At 48.8% G+C, this 13,193-nt stretch overlaps 1 protein-coding gene across 3 annotated transcripts; it reads right to left on the bottom strand.

Annotated features, from left to right (window-relative positions):
* Nucleotides 1-911: 911 nt before the first annotated feature.
* LOC102540209 (asialoglycoprotein receptor 2) lies at nucleotides 912-12,415 on the bottom strand. 3 transcript variants are annotated; one of them, XM_072939996.1, is made up of 9 exons: nucleotides 12,297-12,415; nucleotides 11,268-11,421; nucleotides 7,340-7,459; nucleotides 7,073-7,168; nucleotides 6,202-6,273; nucleotides 5,978-6,064; nucleotides 5,744-5,889; nucleotides 1,445-1,551; nucleotides 912-1,195 (listed from the first exon to the last, which is right to left on the bottom strand). In XM_072939996.1, exons 2-9 carry the CDS (start codon nucleotides 11,389-11,391, stop codon nucleotides 1,039-1,041), a joined length of 909 nt encoding a protein of 302 aa, XP_072796097.1. In that variant the 5' UTR covers nucleotides 11,392-11,421; nucleotides 12,297-12,415; the 3' UTR covers nucleotides 912-1,038. The 3 variants fall into 3 exon arrangements, with proteins under 3 accessions (XP_072796097.1, XP_072796099.1, XP_072796098.1); XM_072939998.1 differs by lacking the exon at nucleotides 12,297-12,415 and having other exon boundaries at nucleotides 5,744-5,883; nucleotides 5,966-6,064; nucleotides 7,073-7,160; nucleotides 7,317-7,459; nucleotides 11,307-11,391; XM_072939997.1 differs by lacking the exon at nucleotides 12,297-12,415 and having other exon boundaries at nucleotides 5,744-5,883; nucleotides 5,966-6,064; nucleotides 11,307-11,391.
* Nucleotides 12,416-13,193: the final 778 nt, after the last annotated feature.

Below are 13,193 nucleotides of genomic sequence, written 5' to 3'. Positions count from 1 at the left end.
GCCTGTTGCCTTCCTGTGGAACCACACCATCGGCTCCCTGAGTTCTCAGGCCTTCAGACTCAGACTGGAACTGACACTATTGGATCTCAGGGGTTTCCAGCTTGCAGACTCACCTGCAGAACTTGGGACTTATCAACGTCTATAACCACATGAGCCAAAATATCTCCTATTGATACATACATATCCTATTGGTTCTGTTTCTTTGGAGAATATCCATGAAATGGTTAACTCCAGGGAGAAGTGGGAGGGATGAGGGAAGCCCATTTCCTGTGTGTCTGTGTTTGTACGTGGTGTGTGTGTGTGTTTGAAACATTTTTTACTAATAGTATATACTACTTTTGTAATAAAAAAAATAAATAAACCCAAAAAATCCCACTCAGAATGATCTTGGAGAGTGAAGTTTACCCACGGTGGATCTTGTTGGTAACACCCCGTGCTGGAGATTTGTCTAGATCTGTTTGGGGTTGAAATCCTCCTCCTTTCAGCAAGCCTTTCCCACCAGCCTTCACCAGCTGAGTTCAGAGTTCCCACGCTGACAGTGGGGCAGGTGTGTTCCCTGAAACGTCTTCTGGAGGGGATCCCAACTGCAGGGAGCCCCTAGGGGCATGAGCAGACCCTCCAGCCCCAGCCCAGCCGGCTCCATCCCCCTCCCCTGCCAGTGCCTGCCACTGGGCACCTCTGCTACAAGCCTCTTCCCCCTCTCCCTGCCCTGTGACCCTCTTCCAGACCCTCTCCTCTTCCTCTTCCCTACCCTTCCCAGTTCCAAATAACCAGTCCACGCAGAGATTCAAGTATTTGTTTCTTCTTTTCCTACTCCATTGAGGAGACAGAAAATTATAACACTAATTACAGTGAATTGCAGGAGGCAGGATCTCAGTCTCCCTGGACTTGAGATTCTGAAACCACCCCCTCTATCTTTCCTCAACCGCTCCCCCTGCCTCTGATGATGCTTTTCTCCTTCCTTTCTTCAAAACCCCCAGTGGAGGAGCTGGGAGCGGGCAAGGGAGCAGGTCAGAGGTCTGCTGGAGGTCAGGGGTCCTAGTCGGTGATGTTCCGTTTCATCTCACACACCCAGCGTTTCACTTGCTGGCAGAAATCGTCATTCCAGCGGCCATCACCCCGGATCTCCGCACAGTCCTCACTTCCACCCAGCTCGTGCCCCTGCCAGTCATCTGGCTGAGTGGCTGCCCAGTTCCTGGGAAGGCAGGACAGAGCTCAGCTCCGGACGTTCCCCCCATCCCATCAGCCCTCACCCCCACCTCAGAAAAGCACGGCTTTGGAGAGTTCCAGGAGCAGCAGCTGCAGCCCTGGAGGCTGGGAGGCTGGGGGCGGGGACTGATTGGAGAGCTTGATCCCTGAGCCAAGCGGCAGTGTATTGGGAGAAAAGACCAGATGGCTGTCCCCAGGCCAAACTAGTGAGGAGAGATAACAGGAGGCCACTTACTTGTAGTTGTACCTATAGTCTGTGCCGTCCACCCATCTCCAGGAGCCATCACTGTCAGTGAGGCCTATCCAGGTTTGAAAGGGGTTCGTGTGCTGTGCAATGAATTTCTGGAAAACAGGCAGGAGGGAAGTTTCTAGTCCCTTGTACCTCCGTGCCGGCATTAGCTGAGGTTTTCTCAGCTAATCTGCCCCCAGGTTGAAGCATCAGCTCCTGACACTCGTTCTTGGCTTTTTCTCCTGTAACCACAGCTACTGTTTAGTGAATATTTACTGGGCTAAACCTCATGCTAAATGCTTTACAAGGATCATTTTATTTAATCCTCATAAAGCCCTCTAAACTGGGCGCCCTGATGGTTCACACTTTATACATGAGGTTAAGGAACTCATGGTAGTCGGTGGAATTCAGAGCATCAATCTCCCAAATCAATCAATCAATCATAAAAAGATGAAAGAAGACATCAAAGAAGAAAGAGAATACAATGATAGTAAAGGGAAGAAACTGAAGAGAAAAATTTGAGTTATATTTAAAGAAAAAAAACAGCAACTCAGCAAAAAAACAAGACTGAGATACGAAGGCTTAAGAAAAGAACCCAGAATACAGAGAAGAGAGAGCCATGGAAATAAATGGCAATAAGATGATGGCTGTGGAGGGCTAAAAATACAACAACAACAAACAAACAAACAAACAAAACTTTTGGATAACGTACTCCAGAGGGAAAGAGAACAAATGAAATATATATATATATATATATATGTATATGTATATATGTATATATTCAAATGCATGGCTTAAGAAAAATCTTCCAAAACATTAAAAAAAATCTAACTTTATGTGTTAAAAAGACTTTCCTGGCCTCGAGGCAAAAATATAGAGAGAATGAGAAACACTGAGAAGTGTCTGGATGAGGTTAAAGAAATTCAAAGATACAGAAGACTCCAGCTATTCATGCAAAAGTTAAGGAATATAGGAGAGAAACAAAGGAGGAGTTTCAAAGTTGCTAAAAGACTCGATCTTAATTGTTCGCAACACAAAAAAGAAACGGTAATTATGTGACATGATAAAGCTGAGAGCTAACACCACTGTACTAATCATACTGCAGGATATAAATGTATCAGACTTGCTTACTGGATGGCTCAGACTTACAGTGTTATATGTCAATGACCTCTTAATTCCAAAAAGAGAAAAGAATGAGCCATGTGAAGAACTAGTGTGCTGGTTTCATCATCATTCATATGGAAAGTTATATAAACTCTTTTATTTTTGGAAGCCAATAAATTTCAGCCCATTATTTAAAGTTATGACAGTAATTACTAGTGTAACTAAAAACAAGCTACATCTAGTCCAAAATATCACAGAGGAGAAAACAAAAAGAATGTATTTCATATAGCAAATGGAAGAAAACAAAAGAAGCATATAGAACTGAAAAGACTGTATTAAAATGAAAGATATCTATTTAAAAATTAATGTAAGCAAGACAGCCCAAAAATAAACCCATACACCTATGGTCAATTAACCTAGACAAAGGAGGTAAGAATAAACAATGGAGAAAAGACAGTCTTTTAAACAAGTGGCATTGATAAAGCTGGACAGCTACATGTGAATCAGTGAAATTAGAACACTCCCCCCGTACCATATACAAAAATAAACTCAAATGGTTTGAAGACCTAGATATAAGACATGACACCATAAAACTCCTACAAGGGAACATAAGCAAAATATTCTCATACATAAATCATAGCAATATTTTCTTAGATCTGTCTCCCAAGGCAGAAGAAATAAAAGGAAAAATAAACAAATGGGACCTAATCAAACTTAAAAGCTTTTGCACAGCAAAGAACCATCAACAACCTACAAAATGGGAGAAAATATTTGCAAATGATGCAACTGACAAAGGGTTAATATCCAAAATATACAACAACTCATACACCTCAGTATCCAAAAAACAAACAACCCAGTCAAAAAGTGGGCAGAAGACCTAAACAGACATTTCTCCAAAGAAGACATACAGATGGCCAACAGGCACATAAAAAGGTTCTCAACATCGCTATTTATTAGAGAAAAGCAAATCAAAATCACAATGAGGTATCACCTCACACTGGTCAGAATGGCCATTAAAAGTGTACAAATAATATGCTGGAGAGGGTGTGGAGAAAAGGGAACCCTCCTACTCTGCTGGTGGGAATGTAAATTGGTGCAGCCACTGTGGAGAACAGTACGGAGGTTCCTGAAAAAACTAAAACTAAATCCACCATATGATCCAGCAATCCCACACCTGGGTATATATCTAGAAAAGACAAAAACTCTAATCCAAAAAGATGCATGCACCCCAATGTTCATAGCAGCACTATTTACAATAGCCAAGACATGGAAACAACCCAAGTGCCCATCAACAGACGACTGGCTCTAGAAGATGTGGTGTATATATACACATAAAATGTACACACACACACACACACACACAAATGGAATATCACTCAGACATAAAAAAGAATGAAATATTGCCATTTGCAGCAACATAGATCGACCTGGGGAATATCACACTAAGTGAAATAAGTCAGACAGAGAAAGACAAATATTATATGATATCACTTATATGTGGCATCCTTTAGATTCATAATACAAATGAATCTATATACAAATCAGAAACAGACTCACAGACATAGAAAACAAACTTATGGTTACCAAAGGGGAAAGTGGGGGAGGATAAATTAGGAGTATGGGATTAACAGATACAAACTACTATACATAAAATACATAAGCAACAAGGATTCACTGTATAGCACAAGGAACTTGTAATACCTATATCGGAAAATAATCTGAAAAAAATGTGTATATAAAACCGAATCACTTTCCTGTACACCTCAAACTAACGTAATATTGTAAATCAACTATACTTCAACTTAAAAAGAAAAATGAATATAAATGAGATACACTCATCTCCTAAAGGAAAAAGGGCTCTTAACATACTCAGTTTTTAAAAACCAAAACCAAAACTTATACACAACCTATAGAAGAAATACCGTAAGTTTGGGTACACAGTAGAGTAGCATCTTGGGGGGAACTTTAAAAATCTCAGTGCCCAGGATGAATTCAAGATTAATTAAATCAGAATCTTTGAGTGTGAGACCAGGTGTCAATATGTCATAAATTCCTCAAGAGGTTACAATATACTGCCAAGGCTGAGGATCACTCATCTAAACCAGAAACTCAAAAAGGTTGGAAACAGAAGGAAGGGTATAGCTCAAGTGGTAGAGCGCATGCTTAGCATGCATGAGGTCCTGGGTTCAATCCCCAGTACCTTCTCTAAGAATAAATCAATGAATAAACCTAAAAAACTTCCCTTCCACCAAAAAAAAAAAGGGGGGAGGTTGGAAATAAAAGGATGGCAGAGATACTTTAAGCAAATGCAAGTAAAAAGAAATCAAGGACCATTTCGTTCATAGAACTGAAAGATGAATTCAAAGCAAAAAGTATTAAACAGGACACTGACGTTCATTTCATAATGATGAAGGTACAATTCCATCCACCGTGAAATCATAGCCATCATGAATTGCTTGTGGACCAAATCACAGACCACTGAAATGTTAGGATGATTCACATGAAAGTGACACTTTATAAGCCAATACTGATAAAATATTGGCAATTTCAGCCTGATCAGTAAAGCAAAATATGTTTGTAATCATTCTACCATGTTCATATATATGTATTTATGACTTACTAGCTGTGTTGGGTAAAGGGGTGGATCTATGAAAGTGCCCGGCATACGGTAAGGGCTCCGTAAATGTTACCATTAATCTCCTCCTTTCCCCCCAGATGCCCCACCTGTTCTAATGTGTTGGCTCTTCCCTGTGAATTTTGGTGTTCGGGGTTGGGGTCTGGTGACAGCAGTGGGCAGGGAGATCTGGGGTGCTTCGGAGGGACCCAGGAACCCAGGGCAGGCACGTCTCTGGGAATCCCACCCACTCTGTTCCTTTCCCCCAAGGGACCATGCCATCCTTTCACACAGGCCAGCACACAGCAAGCAGGGACTCTCGGTGCCTCCGTGGTGTTCTCCAACCCCAAGTCCTGGCCCTTTAGTTCACCTGCTTCGCATTCTGTCTCCTCTGTGCCACCTTCTGGCTGTAACCTCCCATTTCTTAGAATCAATGGCGGCTCCACCATGAACCTCCCAGAGCTCTACCAGACCTCTGCTTCTGGATTCTTCCTTAAAAAAAAATAACAAACCCAGCCTAACGCAGCCTCGCAGAGTCTGCATTCCCAAGGTCTCCTCCTGCCTTTGGAGAAGCTGCGCAGTCTCACCTGCTCCTCTCTGGAGTTGATGATGACCAGGTGGGCGTTCTCCAGCTGGCAGTACTTCTCAGCCTCGAGCCAGGGCTTCCCACTGCGAGAGAACCAGTAGCAGCTGCCTTCATAGTCCACCCAGTTAACTGGGCAGCACTCTGTGCCTGAGGGGATTGAGGGGCAGAGGGCGATGAGATCCAGCTGGAGGGGACAGGCAAGAGGGACCGGAGAGCCCCCCGCCCCCATCCCTACCGTTGCTCTGGAGGAACGCCAACTGACACGTCAGCATGCGCAGATCCACCGGAAAGTGCTTCAGATGGAGAAGCAGGGTGGCATGATCTAGGGGGCGGAGTGGTGGATGGTGGCGTGGGCAGTGTGGGCGGCCCACCTACCCGGACTCCAGTGTTTGGCTGGGGGAACACCACACACACATACACACACTCACTTACTCACTCACTCAAAGGAGGGTCTCTGACCTGCCTTCAGGGCTTGCTGCTGTTTTTCCAACTTGGCTTCCAGAGATGTCACCTTGTCAACTGCGCTGCCTCCTGTAAAAGAGGAAAGCTAGACATTTCCCTCTGTTCTGCCTCCCTGACACCCCTCCATCCTCACGCACTGGAGCGCCATCACCTGGACGTGGGACCCTGCACACTCTGCTCCCTGGTTCCCTGCAAACACACACCCCCTATTCTGCCCAGTCTTCCCTATGCTGCACAGCATTTGTTTTTTAATAGGTTTTTTAGGTGGGGTTAGGAGGGAGGTAATTAGGTTTACTTATTTATTTTAGAGGAGGTACTGGGGACAGAGCCAGAACCTTGTGCCTGCTAAGCATGCGCTCTGCCACTTGAGCAATACCCTCCCCACTCTGCACGGTTTCTGAAGCACCAACAGCTGAGGCTGCTCCCTGCTCAGCTCCTTCCAAAAGATGCTCATTTTCTCAAAATAAAGCCCCGCGACTTAGCACGGCTTGCCTGCGTGGCCAGGCCTCTCCCGCATCTCTGGCCCACCTCTCCTGCCACCTTGGAGGTATTTACAGCCCCCAAACGTGCAGTGGTCTTCCTCACCCCCTGGTCGTCAGAGATTCTGTTCTGTACCTGGCTCTGACCTCCGTCCTCTACTATAACTCCTTCCTGTTCATCCTACAGGGCCCCTGGGCTCAGGGACCAGCATCCTAGGAAGTTTTGCCCAGCTTCTTGGGCTATGTTATCCTCCCCCCGGCCTGTGCCCCAACAGCACCACAAACACACCCCCACTGAAGACCCAGCACTGGGCACCCAGCTCGGAGCCCAGCAACCCCTTGACCATCCAGCCCAGCAGGCCCCTCCTCCCAGGGGAGCACCCACTCACCATGGGAGCTCAGAGCCAGGATCTCCATCAGGGTGCCCGAGGAGAAGTTGTCGAAAGTTTCCTTTAGGGTCTGTAGCTCTACTTGCAGCTGTGCTCCTTATCAGGAAACAGGACAAGGTGGAGGGGGCGGTGTCCCATAGGACAGCCCCCATCACTGTCCCTCTGCTGTCCCCTCCACTGCCCCATCACTGCCCCTCACTGCTTCCATCTCTTCCCCTATCACAGCTCTCCTCGCCCCCAGCACTGCCCCATCCCTGTGACCCTCACTTTGGGACCCTATCACACAGACGGCCACCAGCAGCAGGACGTTGAAGCCCAGGACAAGCAGACTGAGGTGGAAGTTGGAGCAGAGACGCTGAAGCAGAAGGGGCTGTGGAGGAGGCATCCCTGCAAGAGAAGCAGCGTGAGGACCAGGGACGTCGGAGGCAGGGGCACCAGGGAACGAGCGTTATGGAGCATCGGGGACAGTCTGAGGACATGCAGCCTGGACGGACGGAAGGAAAGTGAATGGGGGGGAGCTGCTGGGGGAGTCAATGGGTTTTGACCCCAGCATTCATGAATGGCGCACACAAACCTTTGCACACTTGCAGCCACATGAACGAGGGCAAACAGGCACACACACACCCAAGCAGGGGCACATGACACACAGGCACATGATATTCACACCATCTGTGTGCACAGCCCTGATCTTGGACCTGGCGGACTTCGAGGCTGGACTCCGTGTCCTTAAAATCCATGCCTGGGCCCCTCAGACAAATCCAAAGCTGAGACAACCATCCCCGATTCCACGGGGATCCTTAAGTCCAGGTCACTCACTCCATCGCAGACTGCTCTGCAAGGGCCATGCCCCAGGGCCACCCTCTCACCTCCCACCACCCCCTGCCCCCAACCCCCACCCCCCAGAAACCCTTGTTCCACCATGAAACCCTCCCCTGAGCGCTCCGTCATCTCACAGAGATGTCTCCTCCCTGCGACCAGGCTGAGCCCCGACCCCACACACGTGCAATCACACACCCATTTTTCACTTCAGGCTCACAGAGGCACACACTCACACACACCAGCACACTTACACACACTCTCAGGCACTCGCGCACATACAACAGCTCACACACGTGCACCCACTTCCTCGCACACACAGAGCTGTCTCCGCAGGCCTGGCCATGGCTATCTTCCCAGCCCTGGGCTCCTGCTTTGGCCTCTTCTCCCTGAGAACAAAATGCGTCCTCTTCTTGTCCTGACCACCCTCCCTCCTCACTGCCATCACACCCAGGCAGCCCCCCGTCTGCCCAGAACTCTCCACCTCCTCACACCAAGGACGTCACTCTCCTCCACGCCAGCAACATCAGGCCCTTCTCCGGAAAACAACCAAAACCAAAAACAGATAACTTACAAGAAACAAGATTTTTTGAGATGCTGGACTTCAAGAAACAAAGGGCAATGATCTGGAAAACAGTATGGAGATTCCTCAAAAGACTAGGAATAGACTTACAGTATGACCCAGGAATCCTGCTCCTGGGCATATATCCAGAAGGAACCATTCCTCAAAATGACACCTGCACCCCAATGTTCATAGCAGCACTATTTACAATAGCCAAGACATGGAGACAGCCTAAATGTCCATCAACGGATGACTGGATAAAGAAGATGTGGTATATTTATACAATGGAATACTACTCAGCCATAAAAACCGACAACATAACGCCATTTGCAGCAACATGGATGCTCCTAGAGAATGTCATTCTAAGTGAAGTAAGCCAGAAAGAGAAAGAAAAATACCATATCAGATCACTCAGATGTGGAATCTAAAAAAAAACAAAAACAAAAACAAAAAAACAAGGCATAAATACAAAAAAGAAATAGACTCATAGACATAGAATACAAACTTGTGGTTGCCAAGGGGGCAGGGGGTGGGAAAGGATAGACGGGATTTCAAAATTGTAGAATAGATAAACAAGATTATACTGTATAGCACAGGGAAATATACACAGGATCTTATGGTAGCTCACAGAGAAAGGGATGTGACAATGAATATATATATGTTCATGTATAACTGAAAAATTGTTCTCTACACTGGAATTTGACACAACATTGTAAAATGATTATAAATCAATAAAAAATGTTAAAAAAAAAAAGGGCAATGATCCCTGTGGAGACAGGAAACAAACAAGAGGAGTGTAACGATTGCCCCAGCCTACTGCTGGGAGAAAGTTTTTAGGTCTTAGCATAGGGCAGGGAAATCCAAGCAGAGCCCAGCAGACTCCAGACTCCTGGATTTGAAGAGATGGAAATGGGAGTGTGTGGAGACCAAGGTGGTTCGGATGCACAGGACAGAGTATCAGAGAGGAGACAGCTGCGCAGAGCATCCTGGAGATCTGCTGAGGGTTCCCCCTTAGCAAGCCTCTGAGATGTGGATGTACGGAGCGCCACCCAAGGCCAGGAGAAAGACAATCTGAAAGGATTAGGGAGCAGGGCCTGGCACTCAGACAGGGTGGGGAAGAGTGGAAAACTCACAACCCACAGGGCACTGGGTAGAGAACCTCAGTCATGCTCCAGACCCACCTAACAAATCATAAAAGCAAAACCCAAAAGGATCAGATTGACTCCAAGTTACTTAGCCGCATCCCAGGATGAAGCTCCAGAGTATTCAGAGGAATACAAATATGTCCAGCACACAAGGTAAAATTCACAACGTCTGGCATCCAATCAAAGGCCACCAGGCACACAAAGAAGCAAGAAAACACAGCTCATAACAAGGAGGCTAATAAACCTCCAGAAACTGGCCCAGAACTAGTGCAGGTGCGAGACTTGGCAGACAGGGACATCAGAACAGCGGTTGTAACTGTACGCCACATATTCAAAAATTAAGTAGAATATCAATATTTAAAAGTCCCAAGCTGAACTTCTAGACATGAAGACTCCGATGTTAGAAATGAAAAATACAATGAATGGAATTAATGGAAGATTAGACACGCAGAAGGAAAGATTAGCGAATTTAAGATGTAGCAATAATAACTATATAAAAAGAAACATTGAGAGAAAAAAGACTCCCCTCCTCAAAATGAAAAGTGCACCAGTGAGCTGTAGGACCACTAATCCGTGGGTAACTGGAGTCCCTGACTTCAAGGGGCGGTGGGGGGGCTGGAAAGTACTTTGAAGAAAAACTGGCCAAAGTGTTTCCAAACCTGCAAACTACAGACACGTAGGGCTGGGAAGAGTGGAAGATGGTCCTGGGTAAGCAGGGGATGGGTGTCAGCTCACGTGAAGGCAGCAGAGGCTGCTGGAGAGAAACTCAGTGATGGCTGCACCCCCAGACTTGCCCCGCATGGTGTCCCTCCGGCGTTGTGGGGAGCCCCCTCTCCCACGCAGTCCAAAACCTCTGCACTCTCTCCGAGCCTCCTGCCTAAGCACTGAGTCCTCTCACCTTCGGGAGATTCAACAACATCTAAACTTGTTTTTGAGCGTCCACTGCGTACCAGGCAGCGCGTGGGCCCTGAGCGTGCAGAGGAGGGGGAGACAGACGCGGCCTCAGGCCCACGCAGGCTACCGCCCCATGGAAAGGCCTGCCAGCCCGCCATGCCGGGAAGGGAACAGCTGCCCCTCCTGCCGTTCCCACTCAGCTCCCACTCGCGGCTGTGACAGCGCCAGCCCTCCTGGGTCTGCCAGCCTCAGCAACGAGGGGTCCCTCCTCCCAGTCCAGGCAAACCCACCCCCTCCCTGAGTTTCCAGCCCCAGTCCCTCTCCAGCTCCACAGAGCCTGGCTCCATCACTGGCGCCCACGCACCTGATACCCGCTCCTCAGCCCCGGCTCCTGAGCCTAGAATTGCTCAGATCTTTCTCACCTTAAACCTTTTCCCAGACACCTGGGGCCTATGGTCAAGATTTGCTAAAGAAAGACCTGGGCAGTGGGAGTCTTCCAGTATCTCTCTGTGCCCTTTCCCCCACCCACACCCATCTCCCCCACCCACATACCTGGCACAAGCTGCTGGGGTTGGAAGGAAGAGGGGGAGACCCCTTTCCTGGGGTCCTGGGGTGAAGAGGGAGGTGAGGGCAGGGGACAAGCAGAGGTGTCAGGCACCTCATACCCAGAGGGGCCCATCCCCGGTCATGGAGTGAATGTGACAGAGACCTCAGAGAGACAGAGAGCCACCAGGAGCTAGACCGAGGTGGAGCCAAGCCCCAGGAAGCAGACACTTGCCTTTCCAAAATGGATTTTCTCTCCTGGAACCGTGCCCACGAGTGCCTGGGCCCTCATCTCTGCTGAGCTGGTGGTCGCTGTCCTCCGAGTCTAGCTGCTGGATGTCTTGAAAGTCCCTCGCCATGCTGGTTTGGGCGCTGGGTTGCAGCTGGACCTGGGAGAGGGTCGAGGTGCTTTTAGGGCTGGGGCTGATGTTTGTGCTAAGATGCTAATTCAGGAGGGGGCTGACGGATACAGGGTCAGAGTAGGTCGAGGCAATGGCTTGGGTTGGATCTGAAGTTGGAAATGAGTTTGGGGCTGAAATACAGCTGGGTCCCATCCCTTCTCAGGAGACTGCTGGAGCCTTGAAAAGCCAGGCGCCTCCCCTCCACGGGCTCCAAATCACCCCACATCTTCCTGTCTGCCTCCCACTGTCCCTGAACCAAGGTCCCTTTAATCCTAAACATTCCCCGTCCCACCTGCCTCCCCACCTCGGCTACCTGTTACAGGAATGGAGGGCTGACTCTTGGGTCTCTCAGGCAGCCCAGGCCCCAGGGCAAAGGATGGGCTTGAGCCGGGAGAAGTGGGGAAGGGGAGGAGACTGGTCCAGGTGAGGGCCCTGAGTCCGTGTGTCTGAGCGTCCAAGTGTTTCTAACACCCAGGACTTTGGACGGTAAATAGAAGTGGAAACCGAGTGGGAACTCAGGCAAAGTGAGGTGGGGGTGGGGGCAGGACCGTCTATGTCCTTCACAGAGAACAGGGTCCCCAGGTCTGCCCCCCTCACCCCCACAAGCCAGTCACCTCACTCTTCATGGCACATTTGAGAGGGGTCCAGGCCAGCAGGGGCGGCGGTGGGGGGCAGGTCAGTGTTTCCCTCTGCCCCTCCCCTCTTTCACTTTCTGCCTCTGACTCTCCCCGAATCACTGGTTCTCCAAATATCCCTCACTAGGATCAGAGGCACCGGGCTCCGCTCCTGCCCAATCTGGCGTCTGGGCCTACGTCGCCCATGTCCTGCGGGCCCAGCCCCCTGGCTCCCCAGCCCTGGGCTACCTTTCGCGGGAGAAGGCCCCGCAGAGACCGGAAGTTCAGGAGGAGGGAGGAGGGTCCAAAAGGCAGGCGTGTTGGGCAGGAGGAACCGCTCCTGCGGCCCTGGCAGCACAGGCCTTTGTCCTCATGCCCCTCCGCGGGGCTGAAGAGCCCGCAGACATTTTCTCAGGAGACGGGTTCTCCGGCTGTTGCCATTTCACAGAGGAGGAAATGGACCCTCGTGGAGGTTAAGTGACTTGACCTGGGGGAGGGGTCCGTGGGTAGGGAAACTGGGAAGCAAAACTTTAAATAAAGAGGAAAAAAGTCATCCCGTGAGCGTAGGGACATCACAGTCCTGTGAGGAAGATGGGGCTCCAAGAACTGAGGAACGTGACTAACTCAAGTCTACACTCGCACTGACACTAGCTTGGGAAAGAAATTCACCCGATTTTCTGACCCTCACCAAGAAGTGAAACTAGAGAAACTAGCTACGGGCAGAGATCCCCTTATAAAGCTGTCTGGGCTTCTCCCTTTGTTGAAAAGGGGTTAGGACAGAGGCCTGTGCTTTTCTTGGGGTAACTTTCTGACACCCAGAAAGTAGCACACAATCTGATATCCCAATGTTCCTGCGTCACCAAAGCAGTGGTGGCTGCTTTGCTTTTGGACTGTGAGATGTGGCTGAGAGATGTGTTCTCCACGTAACACATGCAGGCACCTGCACTCGTATTTGTATGTTTTGCTTTCTCCTAAATCCCCAGGGCCTGGCACACAGTAGGTGCTCAACAAGTACTGAATGAATGAATGAATTTGCAGATAGCTTACTGACATGTCTCATCAAACACTGCATACCTGACAACTTGCGTTCTAGTTCACGACCAACTGAATTGAGTTTCCCAACGCACTAATGGGGTCACAACTTGG

This window comes from Vicugna pacos, chromosome 16 (assembly GCF_048564905.1).
Source record: "Vicugna pacos chromosome 16, VicPac4, whole genome shotgun sequence".
NCBI classification, from domain to species: Eukaryota; Metazoa; Chordata; class Mammalia; order Artiodactyla; family Camelidae; genus Vicugna; species Vicugna pacos.
The sequence above is the reverse complement of the archived record's forward strand: the minus strand, read 5'-3'. Positions and strand labels throughout refer to the sequence as shown.

Excerpts from the sequence above, each read along its gene's own strand:
- LOC102540209 (XM_072939996.1), bottom strand. The coding sequence starts at position 11,391 with ATGGCGAGGGACTTTCAAGACATCCAGCAGCTAGACTCGGAGGACAGC. Across the intron at positions 7,169-7,339 it reads CTGTGTGATAGGGTCCCAAA|GAGCACAGCTGCAAGTAGAG; the intron begins GTGAGGGTCACA and ends TTTCCTGATAAG. Across the intron at positions 6,065-6,201 it reads GCAGCAAGCCCTGAAGGCAG|ATCATGCCACCCTGCTTCTC; the intron begins GTCAGAGACCCT and ends TCCGCCCCCTAG.